This window comes from Stomoxys calcitrans, chromosome 1 (assembly GCF_963082655.1).
Source record: "Stomoxys calcitrans chromosome 1, idStoCalc2.1, whole genome shotgun sequence".
NCBI lineage: Eukaryota > Metazoa > Arthropoda > Insecta > Diptera > Muscidae > Stomoxys > Stomoxys calcitrans.
In genome coordinates this window covers 22,848,555-22,861,664 of record NC_081552.1, presented here as the reverse complement: position 1 = coordinate 22,861,664, position 13,110 = coordinate 22,848,555, and the positions used below count along the sequence as shown (strand labels likewise).

The 13,110-nt window shown below is 37.6% G+C and overlaps 1 protein-coding gene across 2 annotated transcripts in view; it reads right to left on the bottom strand.

The window, feature by feature from the left end:
• The window catches only part of LOC106091501 (alanine--glyoxylate aminotransferase 2, mitochondrial), a 38,012-nt gene extending 29,974 nt beyond the window's left edge, over positions 1 to 8,038 (bottom strand). For both annotated transcript variants that reach the window (XM_013258036.2, XM_013258037.2), the window contains exon 1: positions 7,823 to 8,038. In XM_013258036.2, the coding sequence (XP_013113490.2) occupies positions 7,823 to 7,844 (22 nt within the window). In that variant the 5' untranslated portion in view covers positions 7,845 to 8,038. The remainder of the gene's footprint in view (positions 1 to 7,822) is intronic.
• Between the last annotated feature and the right edge of the window lie 5,072 nt (positions 8,039 to 13,110).

The window sequence follows — 13,110 nt, the reverse complement described above, 5'->3', positions numbered from 1 at the left end:
TCGGGAAATAAGTTCAGTTTAAGGGGTGCTTTGGATCTTACCCACAAACACTTAACTCCAAAACTGGATTCCTTTTCTACTTACAAATATATTTCATTTGAGTCCCATATTGTAATAATGGGTCAAATAACCTATTTAAGGTGTTTTAAGGAGGTTAAGCGCCACCTAGATACATTAACACAAATACTAATGCCATTTTCCTAATCTATTTAAAAATATCTTACATTTGAGTCCCATATAGCCATGGTCGGCTAATATGCCCATTTGGGGAGATTTTGGGGGTGGAGACACCACTCATTACCCATATAGTCATGATTGGCTAATATGCCCATTTTGGGTATTTTGTATGCCAAATTCATAATCTACTCCCAAAATACCTTTCATTTGATATGAACGTTCAATGTGTCTGCTTGGAGGAGTTTTGGGAATAGGGCGGCCATCTGGTTATTTGGACCCAATTTTTAATACTATATACGTATTATACTATCCAATATCTTTCATTTGATACCAATATTGTTGCGATTGGTCCACTTTTTACTTTGGATGGTGTTTTTGGGGTAACGGGGAAGGGGGTCCGCCCCTTCCGATATCAACAAATTCCTGACCATATTCGTAATCTACTCCCGAATACCTTTCATTAGAGTCCAATATTAACATGATCTTCCAATAAACCCATTTTAGGGGGTTTTGGAGTTGGGCGGCCCCCCAGTTACTTGAACCAATTTTTCGTACTCCTTTCCTAAATACCTTTAATTTGAGCCCCATATTGTCCCGATCGGTCCACTTTTATTTTTGGTAGTACTTTTGGGGTAAGGGGCGATATCAAAAAATTATATAGCCTATGTTTCCTACCAGACCAACCTAAAAAATCTGTGAAAATTTCAAGGTAATCAGTTCAGCCGTTTATGAGTCTATACGGTATAAAACAAACAAACACAAATTGATTTGTATACAATCTACCATAGGATGAGGGTATACTAATCTAGTCATTCCGTTTGTAACACCTCGAAATATTGATCTGCGACCACGCAAAGTACATATATTCTTGATCGTCTCGACATTCTAAGTCCACCACAGTCGAACACCTAAAGCTAGCCGCTTAAAATTTTACACAGATACCTACTATCGATGTAGGTCATTGGGAATTACAAATGGGTCATATCAGTTGAGATTTGTATATAGCTCCCATATAAACCGATCTTGGAAGCCGCCGCAATTTTTGTCCAATTTGGCATAGTGTTCTGTTATGACTTCGAACAACTGTGCCAAGTACGTTCCAAATCGACCAAGAGCCTGATATAGCTCCTATATAAACCGATCTCCCAACTTGACTTCTTGAGCCCCTGGAAGCCACAATTTTAGTCCGATTTGGCTTAAATTTTGCATGTAGTGTTCTGTTATGACTTTTAACAACTGTACTAAGTAAAGACCAAATCGGTATATAACTTGGCATAGCTCCTATATAAACTGATCTCTCGATTTGACTTCTTGAGCCCTTACAAGCCGCAATTTCCGATCTGATTTGGCTGAAATTTTGCATGCGGTGTTCTGTTACGACTTCCAACAACTGTGCCTAGTACGGTGTAAATCGGTTTATAACCTAATATAGCTTCCGTATAAACCCATCTCCCTATTTGACCTTTAAAGTCCTTACAAGCCGCAATTTTTGTTCGACTTGGCTGAAATTTTGCATGCGGTGATCTGTTACGACTTCCAACAACTGTGTCAAGTACGGTTTAAATCAGTCTATTACCCGATATAGCTCTTGCAATCATTTTTGTTCGGTTCCTAGAAGCTTTAATTTTAGCTGGTTTGACAGAAATTTAGTATTTCGAATGAAATTATGCACTTCAGCTAAATTTAGTTAGTACAAATTTTTAGCAGAATCCACGGTGGTGGATTCCCAAGCTTCGGCCTGGCCGAACTTAGCCCTCTTTCACTTGTTTCCCAATAAACTTTTTTTACATTCTTTACCATTTCAAAATAGATTGTGCTTATTGAAAATGATACCAAGTTTAATTTAATGTTCTAACATAATTCAAACTTTTTCTACCAATTATAAACAGATGAAATCTTTCAGAGTTCATTTGGGTTTACTACTGGCCTTGCTTGAGATTATTTTCTTGTGTACGTATACAGTAAATTGCAATAGTGTGAGTATTTTTGCCCATCACTGGTCTATATGCTCCAAAACTCACCCTTTTCCTCTAGTAGGTTAGACACAAGAGAATAATAATTGGTCCGGCAAACGAATAATCATTTGCGGCTAACAACATACCTTTGCAATCAAAGAGTTTTGCTCCTTTTACCTCAGGCGAAGCTGCTAAAGGGTTTACAATAAACAAAGTTAGTTACGTTCAAAAATTCTAAGTTTATGGCTAACGTTTGCTGCTTTGAAGAGAAACGTTAAACGGTTACATTAAAATAAAAAACTTCGTGATAAAAGTATTTTGTTTGTAGTAATAAATGTTTGCCATTAGACGTACCTATGGCGAAAATTTAAAAATTTTCAATTTCCGCCCATCACTTTTGATCCATCTCTAGTCTGTCTACATGCTCAAATACTCACCCTCTCTCTCTCTCTAGTAGAAGAGACGCAATATAACAATTATTACTCCTCTAAATGAATAATCGTTTGCGGCTATCGAAATACTTTTGCCATTAAAGAGTTTTTGGATTTACAGTAATCAATTAAATCCTTCAATTTCTGGTGATATTCATTCTCATGGTCATTAGCGCGTCTGGAGGCCGCAGAGGTTGGCATGTCTGTCTATGACGCTGAACGCCTAGGTTCGAATCCTGGCGAGACGACAGAAAAAATTTTCAGCCGTGTTTTTCCCCACCCTAATGCTGGCTGGGAAGACCAAAAGCCCGATGGAAATATCAAGTTGTGGGAGACACCTCGAAACTTGGTGTCAGAGATTTTAGAATGAGCGCAGAAGATCGAGGCGCTTGGAATGCTATTCTACGTTCGGCTAGTGGAAGAAATATTCTATCATAGCCAATTAAAGTAAGTAATACTGGCAACATTTGTGAGGTACTATGCCTTGTAAAACTTCTCTCCAAAGATGTCTCGCACTGCGGCACGCCGTTCGGACTAGGCTATAGAAAGGAGGCCCCTTAACATTGAACTTAAACTTGAATCGGACTGCACTCATTGATATGTGAGAAGTTTGCCCCTGTTCCTTAGCGGAATGTTTATGATATGTTGAAGCGAGACGTTCCATAGCAACAATAAAAGAAAAACTTGCAATACAAGTGTTTTTTTTTCTCTTAAAAATGTTTTAAAAGTTTTATTTTTTTTTTGTTTGTACAACAATGTATGTTATACATGCTTCCCCTTGAACATTCCCTTTAAGGAACAGAGGATACTTCTCTTGATATCGAAATATCAGTAAAATTTAAAATCTTATTCAAAAGTACAAAAGATAGTAGTTATGAACTACCCTCATACTACTAATGTAGTAGATGAAAGACCATATCTTATCTTCATAGAATACTTTTACTTTTCTGCCCGCATCAAAATTACATTTTTTATAGCCTCGTATTTATCATTGATTTCCTTATTGTGATCAAAATTCTTACTTCTCAATATAATGCCAAATGTATTTATATGCAGTTTCCAGCGTTTTTTCTTAGCTTTGTGATTTTAATACAAGCCATTCATGATAAACAATGTTATTCATTCTAAGCAATTCGTATAGTTTCAATTCTCACAGATATTGAATCCCACATTCACATGGATGCACCCCTAATAAATTAAGTAATTAGTTTTGTGTTTTTATACCCTCCACCGTGGGATAGGGGTATACTAATTTCGTCATTCTGTTTGTAACTACTCGAAATATTCGTCTGAGACCCCATAAAGAATATATATTCTTGATCGTCGTGACATTTTATGTCGATCTAGCCATGTCCGTCCGTCTGTTCGGAATGTATCCAACAACTGTGCCAAGTACGGTAAAAATCGGTCCATAACCTGATATAGCTATCATATAAACCGATCTTGGGTCTTAACTTCTTGAGCCTCTAGAGTGCGTAATTCCGATTGGAATGAAATTTTGCATAATGTATTTTGTTATAATATCCAACAACTGTGGCAAGTATGGTTCAAATCGGTCCATAACCTGATATAGCTGTCTTATAAACAGTTCTGAGGACTTGACTACTTGTGCTTCTAGAGGGCGCAATTCCCATCTGATTTGGCTGAAATTTTGCATGAAGTATTTTATTTTGACTTTTAACAACTGTGCCAAATAAGGTTCAAATCGGTTCATAACCTGACATAGCTGCCATATAAAACTATCTTATTTTGTCTTCTTGAGCCTCTAGAGGTCGCAATTATTATCCGATTTCCCTGAAATTTTGTACGACGGATCCTCGCATGACCATCAACATACCTGTTTATTATGGTCGGAATCTTTCTATAGCACGATACAGCTCCCATATAAATCGATCTCTCTATTTTACTTCTTGAGCCCCCAAAGGGCGCAATTCTAATTCGAATTGGTTGACATTTTACACAGATCTCCAACATATAATATAATTGTGGTCCAAACTGGACCATATCTTGATATCGCTCTAATAGCAGAGCAAATCTTTTCTTATATTCTTGTTGAAATTTTTTCTTTTCAAAATTTTAACCAAAATTAAGGATGAGGAGGAGGATGATGATGAGCATGAAGACATCACATCGTGGATGTAAATGGAGACCAAATTAAATATACTCCCAACGACAACAATAGAGAGCACTTCCCACAATTTGGTCCGGTTTATGGGCTGGTGGCAACATTGGATCGTACTTCACGTTCGAGACTGGTCAATTAGACGACTAGATCGTGCGATTTAAGTTCTTTCGTCTTTTTTTTGTGGGGCTATGTTAAAGCTCATGTCTATACAGACAAGCCTGCTTAAATTGACGCATTGGAAGACAACAATGATGCATTTATTCGGATAAGAAGTGCGCCCTACAGGAGCTGAAGAAGTAATATCGGAAGATCCGATATTACTTCTTCAGCTCCTATAGGGCGCAGTTCTTTTCCGATTTGGCTGAAATTTTGCACAATGAAATTACGAAATGCAGATGTGAAATGGTATGGCACACTACTCACAAGAGAACACATGCTACTCGCCTATGCCGACGACATCGATATCATAGGTCGGTCACCGGAAGTAGTAACTGCAACCTTTGAGAGAATCGAAAGAGAGTCAGTGAAAATGGGTTCGGTAGTAAATGGAGATAAAACGAAATGGATGGTTTCAACTCCCAAAACGATCAGATAACGAAAATGGAGAAAGTTGGAATTCACAACTTTGAGATAGTTAGCAACTTTATCTACCTCGGCACCGCCGTAATCGAAACGAATGACACCAGTTTTGAGATAGCGAAGAATAATACTAGCAATCAGATGCTACTTTGGATTAAGTCAGCAGTTCACAAACAAGGCCACCTTTCGACAGACGAAGATTACACTATACAAGACACTGATACTAGACGTGTTGTTATATGGTACTGAGGCATGGGTACTTGTGAAAGCAGACGAGACAGTGTTTGGTGTGTTTGGGAGAAAAATTCTTCCAGAATAGATGAAAAAGCTGCAGCAAAGAAGTCCTTTGAGGGCAAACACGGTCGACCGCACGCAAACCGGGACGACCAAAAGCCCGATGGAAAGATCAAGTTGTGGGAGACACCTCGAAAATTGGTGTCAGAGATTATAAAATGAGAGCGGAAGATCGAGGCGTTTGCAACGCTATTCTACTTTCGGCTCGTGGAACAAATTTTTTTGTCATAGCCAAGTTAAGTAAAGTAAGTATATCAGTTTATAGACCTATATAGACCTATTTTACCAAAAGTAAAAGTGGACAGATCGGGACAATATGGGATTGAAATGAAAGGTATTCAAGAGTAGAGTACCAATTTCATAATAAAAGTTGGGTCCAAGTACCTGGGGGGCCGCCACAGTCCCAAAAACCCCCAAAATAGGTTTATTTAACGATCATGACAATATGGGACTCAAATGAAAGGTATTCGGGAGTAGACTACGAATATGGTCAGGAAGAAGGAAAATGCTTTATAATTTATTGATAACGGAAGGGGTCGGACCCTTCACCGTTACCCCAAATACACCATCCAAAATCAGAAGTGGACCGATCGGGACAATATACGTATTGGAAAGTAGAATACGAATATGGTATTAAAATTTGAGTCTAAGTACACAATGAAAGGTATTCGGGAGTAGATTTCGAATCTGGCATAAAAAATAAGATCGAAGTATAGGGGATCACGCTACCCCTCATAAACGCCATTAGATCCATTATGACTATATGATACTTGGCTGAACCAATTTTTTTTTTAATTTCATAGATTGTGTACGTTTGTCTGGAAGGAAACATAGGCTATATAATTTTTAGATATCGGGTGGAGGTGGATCCTCCCCCTTACCCCAAAAACGCCACCCATATCCGAAAATCCGATCGGCACAATAAGGGTATCAAATGAAAGGTATTGGAGACCAGAAAACGAATATGGTATTAAAATTTGGGTCCATATAACCAGGGCCAGAAAACGAATTTGATATCCAATTTTGGAGCCAAGTGTTTTGGGGTACGCCCTAAAGCACCCCCTAAACTGAACTTCATTTCCGTAGGGAATAAAGAACGAATTTGATATCTATTTTCAGTGCCGGTGGCCGCCCCAGACCCAAAACACCCTCCAAGCAGTTCATATTTACCGGCCATGACAATATGGAGCACAAATTAAAGGAATTTGGAAGTGCGGCACGAATTTGATATCCATATTTGAATCGAAATGTCTGAGAACATTACCCGAAGGAAGAACATCACCACCAGGAACCGAGAAGGGACAAATTCTCACACATCAATGAGTGCTCTCCGGTTCAAGTTTAAACTCAAAATAAGGTACCTTTTCTTTTAAGCCGAGTCCGAGCACCGTCCCGCAGTGCACACCTCTTTAAGGAAAAGTTTTTAAATGATCATGCATGACATTGTACCTCGCAAACATCGCCAACATTAAGAGGGGATAAACGATGTCCTCGCCAGGATTCGAACGCGTTCAGCGTCATAGGCTACAATGGCACGAATTCGATATCCACATTCAGGATGAAGTGTCCCAAACTTAAAAAGATATCAGAGAGTTAAAGAAGGCGCAGTGGAGGGGGCCCCGTTCGGCTAGTATTTTATATATCAATAATGAAAGGTATGGTCAGTGTAAAAAAGAACTATATTTTCCACAAATTCTTGCACGAATTTATTGCAAAAAAATGTTCTTTTATCGTAAACAAAATTTAAAAATAAAGTTTATTTGACGAACATTTCTTTTAAGTGAAACGAATTATTTTTTTCCATCATGTTATTCATCAACGGTGGACCTCATCACAGTCAAATTGGGATCATATTTGAGAGATTGGTAACACTCCGCACTTTGGTAGAAGACGTTTATGTCTTTTTGTGGAATCAAATTCACTAAAATTTGAAAATCAGGACTTGTAAACCTTCTCGGTTCCGAATGTGTAAATACATGATGAAGTTGTGAAACAGTTTTGACATTTTTAAAGCTATCATACCGCTTATTAAAAGCCACATATGCCTTTAAAGATTTTGTCGATCAAAACAATAACAAGTTTACCATAGCGCATGCTTTAATCCAATGTGTATAAGGAAACACTGCTCAAAAGATTCCCATATGTTAATTTACATATGTACATGGGAAGAATGTAAACACACAATCACTGATACCGGCATAAAACTGCTTTTAATACCACAAAACAAGCATATACAATAATTATATACGGTACAAACATACCTAACATATTTCGCGACATCATTTTATTCGCTTAATTTATTTTCTAAATTTTTCTTCACAAATCTTTATTGTTTAAATTGAATATTGGATTTTGCAATTATTGCAAATTGTAAGATCACTTTGTTAAACAGAGGAAAACTAGGAGCGACAAACTGCCGCAGATCAAACAAGCACAACTAAACCACTTCCACGCCAGCTACTAACTAAAAGAAATGTGTACTCGTACACTATCAACAGTAACAACTAATATTCAAAGTAAATTCTTACGCTCACTAGCGGTGCTTTACTCAATTCTGGAAGTCTATTGCCTAGCTCAGCTCATGTTAAAATCATTGAGAGGAAAAGTAACCTAATGCATAAAATTCTTTAACAAAGTAAAATTAAGAATAAAGTACAAACTTGATGCCATGAGTATTTTCAACATGTTTTATGTTTATATTTATATACCCTCCACCATAGGATGGGGGGTGTACTAATTTCATCATTCCGTTTGTAACACCTCGAAATATGCGTCTAAGACCCCATTAAGCATATATTCTTGACCGTCATGACATTTTATGTAGATCTAGCCATGTCCGTCCGTCTGTCGAAAGCACGCTAACTTTCGAAGAAGTAAAGCTAGGTGCTTGAAATTTTCCACAAATATTTTTTATTGGCGTAGGTGGGTTGGAATTGTAAATGGGCCAAATCGGTCCATGCTTTGATATAGTTACCATGTAAACCGATCTTGGGTCTTGACTTCTTCAGCTTCTAGAGGGCGCAATTCTTATCCGATTTGGCTGAAATTTTGCACGTGGTGTTTTGGTATCACTTCCAACTACTGTGCTAATTATGGTCTAAATGGATTTATAACCTGATATAGGTGTCATATAAACCGACCTTGGGTCTTGACTTTTAGAACTTCTACAGGGCGCAACTTTTATCCGATTTGGCTGAAATTTTGCATGACTCCCAACAACTGTGCCAAGTATAGTCTTAATCAGTCCATAAGCTGATATAGCCACCATATAAACCGATCTCCCGATTGGACTTCTTGAGCCTCTAGAAGGCGCAATTCCTCTCCGATTTGGCTGAAATTTTGCATGACGTGTTACCTTATAACATCCAACAACTGAAATGAGTATGGTTCAAATCAGTCCATAACCTGATATAGCTGCCATATAAACCAGTCTTGGGTCCTGACTTCTTGAGCTTCTAGGGGGCGCAATACTTATTCGATTTGGCCAAAATTTTGCATATGTCATTTTTGTATCACTTCCAAAAAATGTGCTAAGCATGGTTCAAATCGGTCGATAACATGATATTGACTTCTTGTTCTTCTATTGATATTGACTTCTTGAGCTTCTAGAGGGCGCAATTCTTATCGGATTTGGCCGAAATTTTGCATGAAATGTATTTTTTTTTTTTTACTTCCAACAACTGTGTTAAGTATGGTCTACATCAGTCCATATCCTGATGTAGCCTCCATATAAACCAATATCCCGATTAGACTTCTTGGGCTTCTGGAGCGCACAATTCTTATTCAATATGGTTGAAATTTTGAATATGTCGTTTTGGCATGACTTCCAACAACAGTTTAAAGTATGATCTAAATCGGTGTAGAATCTGTTATCGCTGCCATATAAACCGATCTTCCAGTTTGAATTTTTGAGCCTCTGGAGGGCGTAATTATAGGGTGATTTTTTTGAGGTTTGGATTTTCATGCATTAGTATTTGACAGATCACGTGGGATTTCAGACATGGTGTCAAAGAGAAAGATGCTCAGTATGCTTTGACATTTCATCATGAATAGACTTACTAACGAGCAACGCTTGCAAATCATTGAATTTTATTACCAAAATCAGTGTTCGGTTCGAAATGTGTTCATTCACCGTAACGTTGCGTCCAACAGCATCTTTGAAAAAATACGGTCCAATGATTCCACCAGCGTACAAACCACACCAAACAGTGCATTTTTCGGGATGCATGGGCAGTTCTTGAACGGCTTCTGGTTGCTCTTCACTCCAAATGCGGCAATTTTGCTTATTTACGTAGCCATTCAACCAGAAATGAGCCTCATCGCTGAACAAAATTTGTCAAAATTTGAACACATTTCGAACCGAACACTGATTTTGGTAATAAAATTCAATGATTTGCAAGCGTTGCTCGTTAGTAAGTCTATTCATGATGAAATGTCAAAGCATACTGAGCATCTTTCTCTTTGACACCATGTCTGAAATCCCACGTGATCTGTCAAATACTAATGCATGAAAATCCTAACCTCAAAAAAATCACCCTTTATTACTCGATTTGCCTGAAATTTTGACAATCCGTGGTGGAGGGTATATAAGATTCGGCCCGGCCGAATTTAGCATGCCCTTACTTGTTGTATTTAAGTACACACCCTGTCAAAAAAATAATATTTTTATATTTATTTATTTCTTTTCTTACAATAGTCAAGGGTTTAATAAAATCCTTATTCGACCAACTCCTACTCTCATATACATTACAAGAGTTAAAGAATACAAGAGATAATAACTTTTCTGTTTAACACACACACACACACACGTGTTGTTCTCTTCTTGTGTTACATGATCGTTTCCCTCCAAACATTTGGAAGTGACTTTCTCACTGCCTCCCAGAATGGGCACTTTAATTTTTATTCATGACGTTGAAAATCGAATTTTAATCTTTTTTTAGTCCCTATTTAGCCACTAATGGGTGTATATCGCCAAGTAGCATGTTTTCTCCCGTACCGAGACACTAATTAGAGTCAAAAAAAAAGTATCGCCTGCGATTGTTTTCAACTTCCTTGAGTGCAGATTTAGTGACTCGCACGATAGAAAATGTTTGCAGGGGAACTGTATCACTGTTGCATACTCCCATTGTTTATGCTCCTATGTTAGAGCTCTGTGCTCTTTGTAGCAATGCCGTACATTGAATTTTATACGTTAAACTAGTATAGCAGAATATACGCAGTAATGCTGTTCTTATGAGGTTTTGGGCGTTACTTGAACTTGTTTGGCATATTTGCGAAAATACAGGGTCTTTAATTGAGCTGATAAGCGCGAGTGAAAGCAAATACTAATACAAAAAGTGGATAAACAATCTAGCAAAATTTTAGAATTTTATAAAAAAAAGAAAAATTAATTATAATAATAAAATTAATTAAATAAAATAATTAGTTAAGTAAAATGAATATAAAATTAAATTTAAATAACCTAAAATAAAATTAAAAAATATTTCTATATATATAAAAATGAGTTTATGTTTGTTTGTGGGTTTGTAAATTTGTTTGTTCCGTATAGACTCAAAAACGACTGAACCGATTTCTTTGAAATTTTCACAGATTGTGAAAAGTGGTCCAGAAGGAGCAATAGGCTATATAAATTTTTGATATTGCAAGGCGGGCGGACCCTCCCCCTTAACCTAAAATTACCACTCAAAAATAAAAGTGGACCGTTCGGGACAATATGGGACTTAAATGAAAGGTATTCAAGAGTAGAGTACGAATTTCATATTAAAATTGGGTCCAAACAATTGGGGGGAGTCGCCCCGACCCCAAAATCCCCCAAAATAGATTTATTGGGCGATAATGACAATAAGGGGCTCGAATGAAAGGTATTCGGGAGTAGATTACGAATATGGTCAGGAAGGAGATATAGGCTATACAATTTGTTGATATTGGAAGGGGGCGGACCCTCCCCCGTTACCCTAAAAACGCCGCCCAAAACCAAAAGTGGACCGATAAGGACAATATGGGTATCAAATGAATGATATTGGAGAGTAAATACGAATATGGTATTACAAATTGGGTTCAAGTATCTAAGGGGTCGCCTAACTCCAAAAACTGCCCCAAACAGACATATTGGACGTACATATCACTATAGGACTCAAATGAATGGTATTCGCGAGTAGACTACGAATATGACATAAAAAATGAGGTCCAAGTAATTGATGGTCGACCCATCCCCGATAAGTGCCCCAAATGGGAATATTACTCTATCATAGCTTGATGAAACTCAAATGAAAGGCATTTAAGAGCAGATTACGAATATGACATTAAACTTTGTGCCCATGAATATTGGTGGTGCTTTACCTCCTAAAATCGTGATAGATTTTTTTGAGTAGAGTGCGTCATTCAAATTTGTGCTCAAGTGGCAGATAGAGTGAGGCGCACAATTGTCCTACGCGTCCACCAAACGGCTGTATACACCAATTATGACAATATGGGGTTCAATTCAAAATATATAGTTGTGGACTGCGAATATGAAATCTTTATTCTGTTCATATATCTAGCGGACGACCTCACCCCAAAACAGTTGATCAGTATAATGACCTAATAGGACATTGCCACCATACCAAAGTTATGACGTTGAATGTGATAGGAGCAGTTGCAAACCTTAACGTCATGGTGGCCGCCATTTTTAGCTCATCGACGAGAAGCCTTCTTTCCCCAGACAAATTCAAACAACGTGCTGCTGGATTAAAAGTTTTACACGGCTTAATTACTAAGAACTGTCGCCACCGCACCTAATATAAAGACCGGTAAATTAGTTATTTACTACTGAGAATCATTTAATATGGCAATTTGATTTGATTTAAAAAGGCTAAATTATGACTTTTCACTACTGTTTTGACAAGTTGTCTGTCCTTCGAATAAATAGAAAAGGAACTTACCTTTGACTGTTATCGGTCTTATTTTTTAACCCTCCTACCCTGGGACAAGCTTCCACAATAATCTACAAGTTCTATAAAAACATGGCCGCATAATATAAACGCAACTTAGTGAATGCAAAGCAGAGTAATTGAAAAGAAAGTTATAATTCATATGGTGTAAAAGGAAGCGCAGCGAAGCGGGCCGGATTCAGCTAGTCTTATATATAAAATTGAATTTGTGTTTGTTTGTCGACTTGTTTGTTTGTTCCGTATAGACTCAAAAACGGCTGAACCGATTACCTCGAAATTTTCACAGATTGTTTAGGTTGGTCTGGGAAGAAACATAGGCTATATAATTTTTTGATATCGGAAGGGGGCGGACCCTCCCCCTTACCCCAAGAGTACTACCCAAAAAAAAAAAAAAGTGGACCATCGATGGGACCTAAATGAAAGGTGTTCAGGAGTAGAGTACGAATTTCACATTAAAAATTTGGGGGGGGCCACCCCAAAACCCCCTTAAATAGGGTTTTTATACGATTATGATAATATGGCACTCAAATGAAATGAATTCGGGAGTATATTGCGAATATGGTCAGGACGGAGAAATAGGCTTTATAATTTGTTGATTTCGTAATTTTTCCCCCGTTACC